The sequence below is a fragment of the Rhincodon typus genome, chromosome 2 (genome assembly GCF_021869965.1).
Source record: "Rhincodon typus isolate 14 chromosome 2, sRhiTyp1.1, whole genome shotgun sequence".
In the NCBI taxonomy this organism is placed as follows: domain Eukaryota; kingdom Metazoa; phylum Chordata; class Chondrichthyes; order Orectolobiformes; family Rhincodontidae; genus Rhincodon; species Rhincodon typus.
The window spans coordinates 48,912,111-48,926,507 of NC_063333.1; the positions used below are offsets into that span (position 1 = coordinate 48,912,111).

General features: G+C 39.4%; 1 protein-coding gene across 1 annotated transcript in view; it reads left to right on the plus strand.

Annotated features, from left to right (window-relative positions):
- The window catches only part of LOC125485389 (krev interaction trapped protein 1-like), a 35,617-nt gene that overhangs the window by 19,010 nt on the left and 2,210 nt on the right, over nt 1-14,397 (plus strand). Inside the window, exons 4-7 of the mRNA XM_048607945.1 lie at nt 451-543; nt 2,221-2,350; nt 7,521-7,764; nt 9,075-9,190. Of these exons, the coding sequence (XP_048463902.1) occupies nt 451-543; nt 2,221-2,350; nt 7,521-7,764; nt 9,075-9,190 (583 nt within the window). The remainder of the gene's footprint in view (nt 1-450; nt 544-2,220; nt 2,351-7,520; nt 7,765-9,074; nt 9,191-14,397) is intronic.

Sequence of the window (14,397 nt, forward strand, 5' to 3'; positions counted from 1 at the left end):
TTGTGTTTTCTTCCTCGTAATGGTGTGGAATAGACAACAAAGTATTTGCTTCTCTCCTTCTACTAGTGCTCCAGAATAATTGGACACGCAGGTGCACAAAAATGGCTTGTGATCTCTGACATTAAAATTTTATTTTCCATTTTAGTATTGAGCTTTAACGGTTCTATTGAATAGCTAAAATTCTATTCTCTCATTTGACCTTGTCATCCTTTTTGTTATTGTCTGTCTTGCTTTTCCTCAATTGAAACAGTTAACTGCAGACTGGAAATGATGCCACTGAGTGCCCAAAATGTGTGGTTAAACCATTGCACGTGTGCACATGAGAAGCAAAAATTGACACAAGGAATGACACAAATGAGAAAACAGAAAATGTTAGCAAACATAATTTTAATAAGCTATAAACAAATGTGCATGCAACTGACTATTTCATGATTTATCTTTTTTCCATAGGTAAACGAGTGGTGTTGATAAAAGAATTCCCTGTCCACGGAGAAAATTCTTGCAGGGCAGCTGCACTCTATGTTGTACCAACAGCAGTTAAAGGTAAGAAAATTGCGATGCTGTAACGCCTCAGTTCGTTTTATTATAAACCTGGTGGTGTGCTTGAGACTTGCTACATCAGTTTAGTGACTTCTATTTTGAGAAGCAATTTGTAATGAGTTGCTACTAAGAAACTGTTTGAAGTTAACTTGCAGAATACAGTTATTGAAAGACCAAGATGAAAGATCAAATATGAGATGAACTGTTCCTTCTGAACTTGTAAATTTGCAAGCAAATGTTGGAATATTGCAGTTGATATTATTCGCTTTATGCTCTGTCTGAGAGCAAGAAAGCTTATTGTATGAATTATCTGCACCTTCCGGGCTTTCTTTACTTAAGAAAAGGGTATAGGTAACTGATTGGAATAGCTGCTCCATAAATAAAATATTTTATTCATTATTCCATTTGATTTTACTAATATGTACAATAATTTAGGAAAACTTGAAAGGGATTCTTTGTTGTTGCATAACATCAGTAGGAATGGTTTGCAATGTTCAGTGTAATTGTTTCCATTTGTATACAGATGAACTTCATTGCACCAAAATTTCAAGTTGATGAAAGGCATGTGCCACTTGCACACGTGTATGTAACAGTAGAGACTTTTCTTAGTTTGGAGAAAGTTTAGAGAAAGCTGAGCTGATGCACCTAATCCTGAAAAAAGAGAATTTGCAACTTTGAATAGACATCAGCCTTGAGTTGAGGGGAGCTGACATTGAGTGTATATAAAATATACTGTTGTGGGTGAATCATCTCAGTTACCTTTTAATTTAGCTACTTATTAAGAAATCTCACAGACATTTAAGTACTGCAACAACAATTTAAACTTCATTGCATGTAGCATCCAAAATAAGACCCCTTCAAGTCAGCAAGTTAAGCCTCATCTCAACTCGGCTATTACTTGATTAATAGTTGAATTTAGCTACGATTCTAACCAACCGTGTCTGTCTCTGAAGTCCAGAGTTTGATTCTTGTGCAGTGTTGTTCTTTGAAGTTTTGTTGCAGGAGAGTTCTCATATTGGATTCTTATATGGTTTTATCAATTGTGAGATCTATCATGTGATATTATTGATGATTCTTTAGATTCTTACATCCAAATTATTGACTACTCCTCTGAACCTATCTAGTCTATAGCATGCCTTCTTATCAGAAGTAACTCTTCTGCTCGTTGTCACATGTGGTGTTAGCAGTCTGTTAAAGACACAGCTTTCATGTGATTAACTCCTTAAATTCTTCAGCGGGGCAATCATTGCTTCTTGTGGCATAAAGAAGCCAGTTATTAACCAGGTATCAAAACAGTTTTGTTCATATAGTTTCGACTCCACCACCACCACCTTCCAGAAATGGCTAATTGCTTTCAATTCCTTAATAGTTTATTCCAGACCGAGTTATTGATGCTTCTTTCATGTATAACAGTTTATCTTAGATTTTTTTACATTCCATGAACAGGTGCTAAAATTCTGAAGTTTACACTATCAGATTATTTGTAGTTCAAAATTCAGTTACAGGTTCTTGAATAATCCCTTGAAGTCCAAACCATGTTTATGTGCCTATAAGTCTTCCTTTATAGATGAATTGAACATTTTTTAATAACAATTGAATGTATTGATTGTAATGTGCATGAGGAGACTGCGTAACGTGCAAATTGTTGCACTATTAACTTAGTGATCTTACTATTTGCAGACAACAGCAAGATATCCTATTGCCTTGGAGCACCAAGCTTTTACTGCTTCCAGGATATTATGCGTGTGTGCAGTGAATCTAGCACTCATTTTTCTACACTCAGTGCAAAAATGCTGATTGCCTTGGACAAGTAAGGAAGTTTACAATTATTCAGTCTTTGCTGTATTGTAACATTGTTTTACATGTAAACAAGGAGCTATGTATAAAATCTGGGATCAAAAATAGTGAATATAATACATGATGGTTTGCAATTCTGAATGAGTAGATCTTAATTGGTACTATGCTTAAACTGTAAGTGAGAATTAAGTAACTCCACTTCTTTCCCGTACCGTGTCTTTACTCCTGATCAAATCTGAGATCAGAAGGTCAATATGAAGAAGATAATAGGTATTAATACAGACTTTATCACTTGCCTTTTTTGAATTGGATTTGCATGATTTAAATATGACTAAGAAGGGTAGAACAGTTGCAAACTTGTGCAGTACCTGTAATGTCCAAGATTTGGTTGAAAGTATGATGGTATCGTATCAATGCGTGCTGTTATTAATGCACATTTGGCCAAGACTTGGCAGAATGGAACAGAAACCTTCCAAATTTTGAATTATCACAAACTGCTGAACAATTTGAGCCACTTCACAATTAGTTTTGTGAAAAAAGAATTTGCAGTTGCACTCAAAAACTTAGCTTGGTGATTATTAACTTAATCACCCTATACCAAAATGACAACTTGATTCTGGCTGAAAAGATGCACATTCTCACAAATCTTTTAATGTATTGCATTCATCAGACAATGTGCAAGAAATGCCAAAGTAACAGGAAAGCAACAATTGTGACCATTATTTATTACTGCCAATTAATGACCCTTTTGCCAATAGTAAGTAATCGTTCAGTGTGAATTCTCAGTTCTTCAGATTAAGATTGCTTGAGAGATCTTTAAAATGAAAAGTTCTATTTTTTCCTTACTCTTTTTTTGTTTCTCTGAATGCAGTCTGTCTTTTCCTTCCTATTTTCCTTCTGCACTAGATTTTATATTGAATTCACCAAGTGAAATTCATTTCCGGTAATCCTTTCTCTGCTTATTTGCCAGCCTTTAATTTTATTAACAAGGTGACTGTTTTACCTGTTGCTCACTAAGATACAAAAAAACCCAATGCCGGTCTATCATTGGCTTGTGCTTCAAGCAATTTGGTAGCCTTTTTATTTTAAAAAGAGAAACCTGTCTAAATAGGCATACCATGATATGTCCTGCTCCGGTAAAATCGGATCCACGATCGTTTTTGTCAGCTATCATCCATTTGTTTCTTATGAGCTTGTACATAATGTTTAAATAGTATAAGTATAGAAGGCAGGTGTTGACTGCATGTCCAGCTGTTCCCCTCAAAGCTACTGCAGGGGTCTACCTGTATGCTATATGTTTTAATCACCAGACTGTATACAAGTTTATCATATGATTCTGAGGATACTGATGGATGAGTGTCCAAATGATTGTGTGAAACTTGAAGGTAAGATATATGCTGAAGAAATAGACCATTCGATCCAATCAACCCATACCTGGAACATCTTGAATGTTCCATATAATCATTCATCACTGACAATATCAGCATTTATCAGCTGTGCCTAATTGCCCCTAAGTACGTGGTGGTGGGCTGTCTTCTTAAACTCGCTGTAATGCATTTTGTGTAGATAAGCCGTCAGCGTAGTTTGAAAGGGATTTTGAGGGGTTTTTTTTTTTTTTGGACCATGACAGCAAAGGTATCATGTTTATAGTTCCAAGTCATGTGTGGTTTGGAGGAGAACCTGCAGATCTTCGAGCTCTTGTATCTGTTGCATTTGACCGTGTATTTGTTTAGATGCCTGCCTGGATCCCTTTTGCAGAGTCTAGCATATTAGTGCAAAAGACTTGGCTGAATTGTTTTACACAAATCTTCAGTGTATGATGCTGCTCGATACTCTTTTTAGCTTTGTCCTTTGGGCCCGATAATCATTCCAATGTCCAGCCAATTCCACTCACTTAAGTGATTCTGAAAAATGGCTGACTCCTCTGTACACAGCAAAAGCTGTTTGTCATGACAGTTTTCTGAGTGTAGTGCTGAATGTTCGTTCAGACTGATCTAAACTCCTGGCTCAGCTGCTTTGTTCACAAAGCTGTTGAAGTTGAGAAACAACACAACTATCTAAGAAATGATGTGGAAGATTGCCCAAGCCTATCCATTCTATATAAAAACAAAAATCTTTTTTCACAGGGTGGCTCCATGGCTCATTGGTTAGCACTGCTGCCTCGCAGTGCCAGGGACCCCTGTTTGATTCCACCCTCAGGCGACTGTCTGGAGTTTGCACATTCTCCCCTTGTCTGCGTGGGTTTTCTCTGGGTGCTCCAGAGTGTAGGAATGTGCAGCTAGGTGGGTTAGCCATGGGAAATGCAGCATTACGGGGTAGGCTAGGGGAGTGGGTCTGGGTGGGATGTCCTTCGAAGGGCCAGTGTAGACTTGATGGGCCAAAAGGCCTGATTCCACACTAGTGATTCTATGAAATCTAACTTTGTCATTTGCGTGCAATGATAGGCGTGTTTTCTATCTTGATCAGGTTACGGAAAAGCACTTTTGGGGACACAGGATTTCTTGGAGATTTAACAAATGATAAACTTGCTGTGATCTGTACAACTGATTTATTTAAATTTTTAGCATGAATAATTTGCTTTGAACCAGAATTAAATTTAACATTAATCTGATGAATTTTATCAATGAATTTAATGCAGACCATCTATTTAAACTGTTGGACTTCAGAATTCTTTATCGGTTGGGATTCTCTTTAACAGTAATATCAAGTGGGATGGCATCACTTTGTTTTGTTGTTGGTGTAATATTAATTTGGGGTGTGCTGTGTTTTGTACATATTTTCATATATTAATTAAATCCTTTTTTAAACATTGCATCAATGCCACTAGTTTGTTCTTGACTGAGGTATTGCATCAAGTGGACATTGGAGGAGATGCAGAAGAGATTCATGGCAGCTGTTCTAGGAATGAGAAACCTCAGCTATGTAGATTGGGGTAAAGGTTGAGAGGAGATTTGATTCAGGTATTCAAAATCATGATTCTGAACAGAGCAGATGAGAAGAAGTTGATCCCATGAGCGATAAGATGGAGAAGAGTTACACTCAGAATAATGGTAATTGGCAAAAGAAGCAGTGGTGACATGAGGAAAACTTTATGTAGCAAGTGGTTAGATCTAGAACATACTGTGTCAAGTAGGAAATCCTGGTGTGAGTTATAAATAGTTTTCTGAATCAGTACATTGAGGAGCCAACTGGAGAATAGGCCATCCAAGACTGAATATTGTGTAACGAGAGAGGAATAATTAGCAGTCTGGCTGTTCAAGGCCCCCTGAGGGCCATAATATGATAATTCTTCATTAAGATGAAAAGTGACATTTAGATTCAGGACCCTAGTTTCAGTATCAACTAAAAGAAACCACAATGGTATGAGGTGTGATGTGACTATAGTAAATTGGGGAGCATTACTTAAAGGAATGATGGTGGATAGGAAATAGCAAACACTTAAACTGCAACAATTGTTCATTTCCGTCTGGGCAAAATTAATATGGGAGAGGAAGTCTGACCATAGCTAACATGGGGAATCGGACTATTCTGCAGGAATCAGTGCTTAGACCCCAGCTATTCAGAATGGTTTATATGTAGGAACTAAATGTAAAAGCTAACATTTTGCAGACAACACAAAGCTGGGTGGGAGAGTGAATTGTGAGGAGGCAGAGATATTTCATTGTGAATTGGACAAGTTTGAGTGAGTGGCCAAATGTATGGCAGATGAAGAATCATATGTGATATTTGATATCAAAGGCAAACGGATTATTATCTGAATGGCAGTTGATTGGGAAAGCTGGAGATGCACAAGGCCTGGGTGTCGTTGTGATTCAGTTGCTGAAAATAAGCATGCAGATGCAGCAGGCAGTGAAGAAGGCAAATGGTATGTTGACCTTCATAGCGAAAAGAGTCGGGTACAGCAGAAGGGATGTCCTCCTGCAATTGCACGGGACTGTAATTAGACTATTGTATTGTGTGCAGTTTTTGGCTTCCTTATCAGAAGAAGGATGCTCAGGCTATAGAGGGAATGCAATGAAGGTTTGCCAGAGTGATTTCTTCGATAGCAGGTCTGATGTATGAAGAGAAGGATTGGTTAGTACTGTATTCCCTGGAGTTCAGAAGAATGAGGAGGTATCTCAGGAACCTCAAATTCTAACAGGACTAGACAGGTAAACACAAGAAAGATGTTACAGATGGTAGGGGAGTCCAGAACTGGGGTACAGTCTCAGGATACGGGCTAGGCTATTTAGGACTGATCTGAGAATTTCCTTCTCCCAGAGAATGATGAGCCTGTGGAATTCTCTGCCACAGAAAGCTGTGGAGGCCAAAACATTGAATGTTTTTAAAAAGGAGTTAGATATAGTTATTGCAGCCAAATGGATAGAATGGGAAGAAAACATGATCAGGATACTGAGTTAGATGATTAGCCATGACCATTTTGAATGGCGGAATGGGCTTGAGGTGCTAAGTGGCCTATGCTTCTGAGAGTATGGTGAAGGCAGTTTCAATCATAGTATTCAAAGAAGAATTTGATTATTATCTGAAAACATAGAATATGCAGGGCATAGAAGAAGCAAGGGAATGACATTTGGTGAATTTATCTTGTCAAGAGCTAACATGGACATGATGTGTCGAATAGCAGCCTCCTATGCTGTAACAATTCTTTTAATGTTTGGTAGGAAGGGGAATTCACTAATCAGTTACCCCACCATTCAAAGATACATATTTGAATGTATAAGGATAACATTGTGTGACTCAAATGGTCTTTTGCCACTCTAATCCAATTGATCAGAATTTCCTTTTGTTGATTGCCAGCTGTTTACCAACCCTGCCCCAAAATAACCTTGTAATTCCAATTGTCTGTGTTCCTCCCAAGTTGAGAGCTAGCTGATTCTAATTGAAGAAATGGCTTCAGTCCCATGGTAAAATTGGGAAAACTAACCAGTGTTTCCATTTACAACATTTTTGTTTTGCTGAAAACCTTAATTTTGAGGAAAGGCACAACTAGATGATTTTTGACACCCGTACCAACGTACATTGTCAAATAATACACACTTGGGTAAGATACCTAGGATGCCCAGCGTATGTGTACTACAACAGGAGTGCGAGCTCTTGGGATTGGGAGGAATAGGTGAAAAAAGTCTAATTGAAAATCATAAGCTTAGAAGATTTTTGAAAATGTCTTCCTGGTTTCTTCACAGGTGGTTGGCAGAACAGCACACCATCTCCCATGCCATTCCAGGTCTTTTTAGACCATCGCCTCTTGACAGACTCAAATCTTGTGTAGCAAACCCTGCTTACATCAAAGAAATGGATCAGCATGAAAATACACTAAATGTGGGCTACACTGCTTTGGAGATAAAAAGTAAAATGTTGTCACTGGAAAAAGCTGACCTCTGTATCTACAATCCACTTTTTGGATCAGACTTACAGTACACAAATAGGGTAGGATGCACAACACTATCTGCTAAATGTACTGTTTTAGAAAAGCAATGATTGTGATGTTTGTCATTCTAATGTAACTTGATATTATGCTTATATTGACTTCTGAAGCAGGCTGCCAGACCACCATGAGCAGTCTTATTTATTACTTGGTCAACTGAAATACAGTGAAGAATATTCGGCAGTTTCACTGGCTGTTACTGCAATTAAGAACTTGGAAATGTTTGTTTGTTGCCTGAAACATGTAATATAGATTAATAATAACAGCTGCAATGTTCTAAAAACATTGGATAGTAGACCTTAAAAATATTTTTTGTGCTGTGCGTACTGATGGCATCTGCTGGTAAATTCTGACCTCTCTTGTGAACACAATGCAGTGACAGTGTGCAATACACTGGAAAACTAAAGAGGCTGCCACAGTTAGCAGATTCCTTGCAAACTACAAGCCTGATTTTTTTGTATTGCTTTTCTTCCCCCCCCCTCCCCGACCCCGTCTTCTCTGGCTGAGTTACTTTTTGCCATAGTTGAAGCTTATTTCTTTTGCAGTCTTTTATTTACTGTTGCATTTCTCTATTACCTAATCAAAGTAAACTTTTACACTACTTTAATAGCCTGCTTTTAAGCAGGTTGCAAATCTGTCAAAAGACTCATTGCCTTTCTATATTTACAGCATCTGTTTTTCCCCCTCCTTTAACTTTTTAAAAATCTATTTACTACTTTCCCATTTTTCAGTTCTGAAGAAAGGCCTTGTTTAAGATTTTGACTAGTCTCTTGTCTCTATAGATGGATGTTTTCCAGCGTTTAATGTTTGCTTGAACAAATTTTATGATCATTTTCAAATATAATTTCATCCAAAATTGGAATCATTCCAATATGTTAATCTAAAGTAAATAGAATAATGAGCAGGAATACAAATGTGTCAGCCATGAACTTATTCATTGGAGGAGCAATCTCAAGGTGTCATACAATCTAATTCTGCTCCTAATTCATGCATTTGAATGCGGTGAGTATTATTCTGTTGAACAGATCAAGATTTGTAACAGATCAAGATTTGTAACAGATCAAGATTTGTAACAGATCCTTCGTCATTTAGCAATCATTTCATTGGTCAGGCTTGTAAATACCAAGAAACAGAAGAGAGTGCTTTAATTTTTGTTTGACTTTTACTTTGCTGTGTGAAATAATAACTGTAAAAGTAACATTGCTAAAATTGCATTTGGTTATTTTTTGAAATTGCAAACTCTTTGCAGTCACCCAGAGTGGGAGATAGCTAATATGTGAATTACCTTTCTTTTTAATGATTTTGTTCATAGGTAGATAAAGTGGTTATAAATCCGTACTTTGGCTTGGGAGCACCTGATTATTCCAAGATACAGATTCCAAAACGTGAAAAATGGCAGCGTAGTATGAGTAGCATAATGGAGGACAAGTAAGTATATAAACAATATGAAATTACAAACGAACTTCTGACATAACTGCCAACATGTTGAGATCCAAGTAGCTGTACTCTGGCAATATTAATTGTGTTTGCACTGATAATAGGAACCAATGCGGTACATAACTGAGCGTTGACTGCAAGAGCACTACACAACATAAAGAATCTGGTATCTGAAGTTAGTTGGCGTGTGCTTTGGTCAACTAAAATTTTGTGAAAATGTGAGATGTATGGATAAAAGTTTGTTGTAGTGATGGCACAGTGATAATATCACTGGACTAGTAATCCAGAGCCCCAGGCTAATGTTTGAGGGACATGGGTTGAAATCCCAGATGGTGAAATTTGAATTAATCAAAATTTGGAATTAAAGCCTAGTCAAGTGGTGACCAGGTAGCCATTGTTGCAAAAACTCATTTGGTTCACTGGTATCATTTGATGGAAGGAAATTTGCTGTTTTCACCTGGTCTGACCTACAAGTGACTTTAAACCCACAGCAATGTGATTGGATTTTTTAGCTACCCTCTGAAGTATTCCAGCAAGCCACTCAGTTACATCAAACTGTAACAAAATCTAGTCAATGGAATGAAGCTAGATGGACCACCCGAATCAACCTCAGCACTGGAAACAAGAATAGCAAACCCAAGCCTGTTGACCCTGCAAAGTCCTCCTGACCAACAGAGAGACTTGTGCCAAAATTGAGAAGGATTTCACGCAGATAAGTAAAAGTCTGACATTGTCTGCAAATTAGGATTCTGTTACTACATCCCACATATCACCATCACCATCAACATCTTTCGGTATGAACTGTCCCACTGGCAGGTCTGGCCTACCAGAAATGCTGGCAGAGTAGAATACATTAAGGAGACTGTTACCCTGGAGACCTCAAAATTTTACTCTGGATCTCATGGCATCCGGGCAAGGAAACCTTGTGCTGATTGCCACATATAGTGCAGAAAGTAAGAGAGCATACCTAATGTTATGATCTCAGTTGATCTTTTTTTTTAAACACCTGGGATGTGGGCATCGCTGGCTGGGCCAGCACTTGTCTGTCTGCAGTTGGCCTTGGGAAGGTGATGTTGAAATGCAGTCCATGTGCTACTAGGGAGGGAATTCCTGGATTTTGACTTAACGACACTGAAGGAACAGCACACATTGCAAAATGGATGGTGAGTGGCTTAGAGGGAAACTTGCAGGTCGGTGTGTTCCCATTTAACCACTGCCCTGGTCCTTTTAGATGGAAGCAGTCGTGGGTTTGGAAGGGGCTAGCTTCAGGAACTTTGGTGAATTTCAGCAATGAAACTTGTAGATAGTTTAGAAAGCATATTTGTGGTTGTGCCAAACAAGTGGGCTACACTGTTCTGGACAGTGACAAGCTTCTTGACTGGTGTTAGAGCTGTGCTCATCCAGGCAAGTGGAGAGTATGCCATCACGCTCCTGACTTGTGCCTTGCAGACGGTGGACAGGCTTTGGGGAGTTGAGACGCGAGTTACTCATTGTAGAATTACTAGCTGCTGATCTGCTCTTTTAGCCACTGTGTGTATGGCTAGACCAGTTCAATTTCTGCCTTGTGATCGTGGGTGATATAGTGGTGGTAATGGCATTGAATGTCAAGGGGTGATGGTTAGATTGTCTCTTATTGCCTGGCATTTGCATGGCATGGATGTAACTTGCCAGTTTTTAGCCTGAGCCTGCCATATTGTCCAGATCTTGTTGCAATTGGATGTGGAATTGTCAGATAGTGAAGCAGTCTGTGAATGATGGTGAACATTTTCAGATCACATCGAACATGCCCACCTTTGCCCTTATGATAGGTGATCAGTTGTTAATGAAGCAGCTGAAAATGCTTTGGCCAAAAACGTTACCCTGAAGAACTCCTGAAGAGATCCCTGGAGCTGAGATGATTGACCTTCAGCAACCACAGCTAGGATTGACTCCAACCAGCAGACAGCTTTTTCCCTGATTCCCATTAACTCTAGTTTTGCTATGGCTGCTTGATGCACAACTCTGGCAAATGTGATTTTCATGTTAAGAGTAGTCATTGTTTTACCTCTGAAATTCAGCTGTTTTGTCCATGTTTGAACCAAAGCTGAATAAGTCAGACTCCAGTGTAAAACCAACTTTGATAATCACAAGTTTCAGTTTTGCAGTTTGGTTATTTTGCTGATTTGTTATTGAAGATATTCACACAAGTTTATTGCAAAAAAGGGAAAGCAAACAGCTGCACATGTATGACAATTTGAAAAGATCTCCACATAAACAATGAAAACAAAGATTGAACTATTCTTTTTTGCCAAAATTATGCTTTACAGATACTTAATTCCAGTGAACTATCAGTCCCGTCTTTAAGGTTTATTACCCAACTGAGTCTTTCCAGTTTGATGGCCAGGTGATCTAGACCTGCCCTTCTGACGCAAACTTGATTCTTGCCTTTGATCATCTGTCTTTCTGTAGCCATAAGAATCAACTTTGCAAACATACAGCAACTAAATTCCTAGGTCGCCGATTAAGATATTTAACTTAATTCACATGATCTGTTGAAAGTAATGTCTTCAGTTCACTGTTCCAAATTACATTATGACCTCTTTTTAATAAAAACAGTTACAGTTAAAGTCTTTAAAAAACTTTATTACACTAGTGTAACGAAGTATAAACCTGATGAAGCTACAAAACCAGATACCACGCATGCTAAGCAGTGGAAGCAGCATGCAGTAAACAGGTCTAAGCAATACCATAACCAGTGGATCAGTTCTAAACCTCGCAGTTGTCACCTCCAGTCATGAATGGTGATGGACAATTAAACAACTAGTAGAGGGTGGAGGTTCTATGAATATTCCCACCAAGGGAGACCCCAGCACATCAGTCTAAAACACGAGGCTGAAGCATTTGTATCCATTATCTGCCAGAAATCATAGAATCATTGAATCCCTACAATGTGGATAGAGGCCGTTTGGTCCACTGAGTCTATGCTGACCCTTTGAAGAGTGTCCCATGCAAACCATACCCCCAACCCCCAAAATCCTATCCCTGTAACCCTGCATTTACCATGGCTAATTTACCTAGCCTGCATATTTCCTGGACACTGGGCAAATTAGCATGGCCAATTCACCTAACCTTCACATCTTCGAAGTGTGTGAGGAAACAGGAATACCAGAAATCCACGCAGGCACAGGAAGAATGTGCAAACTGCACAGTCATCCAAAGATGGAATCGAATGTGCTTGGTGTGCTGTGTACGTGATCCATCTCCATCTCCTCATGTCCAAAGCATCACACGTCCAATCTTCAACCAATTTGATTCGCTCCATGTATCAAAAAAAGGCTGAAGTAGCTGAAGGCACTAGATGGTGATCATCTGATTGATGTTGGAAGGTGTTGCTGGTGATGGTATGAAGTGGCTTTTGCAACGATATAACCTGCTGACTGGTTTTCAGTTTGGCTTCTGTCAGGGCAGCTAGGCCCCTGGCTGCATTACAGCCTTGGTTCAGACATGGATAAAGAATCTGAACTCCATAGGTGAGGAGAGAGTGACAGTCCGTGATAGCAAGGCAGCATTTGATTGTGTAACATCAGGGAGTGTCAGCAAAACTGGCATCAGAACGAATTCTGGAAAATTCCGATGGAGAGTCCCAACCCGAAACGTCGACATCCTGTTCCTCTGCTGCCTGATCTGCTGTGTTCCCCAGCTCCACACTGACTCCACCATCAGTGTTCTTGTTATCACCGAGGGAAAATTCTCCACTGGCTGGAGGCATACCTAGCATAAAGGAAGAAGCAACACAGACGGACTTGGGGGATAAAAATCACTGATAGCAAGAACTGCAGATGCTGGAGTCAGAGATAACGGTGTGGAGCTGGAGGAGCACAGCAGGCCAGGCAGCATCAGATGAAAAGGAAAGCTGATGTTTCGGTTCGGGACCCATCTTCAAAAAACTTGGGGGATACTTTGTGCATGAAACAAGCAAGCGCACAGGTGCAGCTGGTAATCAGGAAGGCTAATGGAATGTTGACCCTTATTTCAGGGAGGTTGGAATATAAAAGTAGGGAAGACTTACTGCAACTGTACAAGGTGCTGGTAAACTATGTCTGGAGTATTCAGAGTAGTTTTAGTCCCATTAGTTATGGAAAGATATTTAATTGGAGTCAGTTCAGAGAAGGTTCACTAGAGTGATCCCTGGTATGGAGAGATTGTCTTATGAGCAAAGGCTAAACAGTTTGGGACTCACTGGAATTTAGAAGAATAAGAGGTGATCTCATTGAAACATGAGGATTCTTAAGGGGCTTGACAGGGTAAATGCTGAGAGAATGTTTCCCTTCATGGGAGAGTCTAGAGCCATAGAGCATAGTCTCAGAATAAAGAGGTGCCAATTTATGACTGAGCTGAGGAATTTCTTCTCTGAGGGTTGAGAGTCTTTGGAACTCCTTGTGACAGATAGCTGTGGGGGCAGAGTTCTTATGTATTATTAAAGGCTGAGATAAATTCTTGATCAGTAGGGGAATCAAGGGTTACAGGGACAGGTTAGGCTCAAGGGAACGAATGGTCTACTCCTATTTCTATTTCTTATGGTCAATGATGGTTGTGGTTGGAAGTCGCATCATTTGTAACGTCCTATGTCAAATTCTGCAACAACCGACTTACCACCTATCTCCACTCATGTCCGCCATCTACAAGACATCAGTCAGGAGTTTGATAGTACACATCCCACTTGTCTGGATGGATGCACCTCCAACAGTAATCAAAGGCTTGATGCCATCCAGGACAAAGCAGCTGCTTGACTATCACCCTATCCACCAATTTCAATAATTGTTCTCTTCACCACTAATGCACAGTGTGTACCATCTACAAGATGTAGTACAATAGATTGCTGCAGCTCCTTCAACAGCATCTTCCAAACTTGCGACCGCTGCCATCTCTGAAGGATGAGGTCAGCAGATGTTTGACAGCATTACCACCTGTGAGTTCCCTTCCAATTTGCACACCATCCTGACTTGAACTAGATCCCTATCCCTTCACTGTTGCTGACTAAGTGCTATACTGTTGGAAATGACATCCTTCAGATATAAATCTGAAGCCCTATGTAGCCTATCTACCAGATGAATGTATAAGATCCCATGGCACTATTTGAAAAGAAGTAGGCAACTTCTTCTAATGCAATAGGTAGCATTTATCCTAATACCACTGAAACAAATTAACTGTTCAATTAT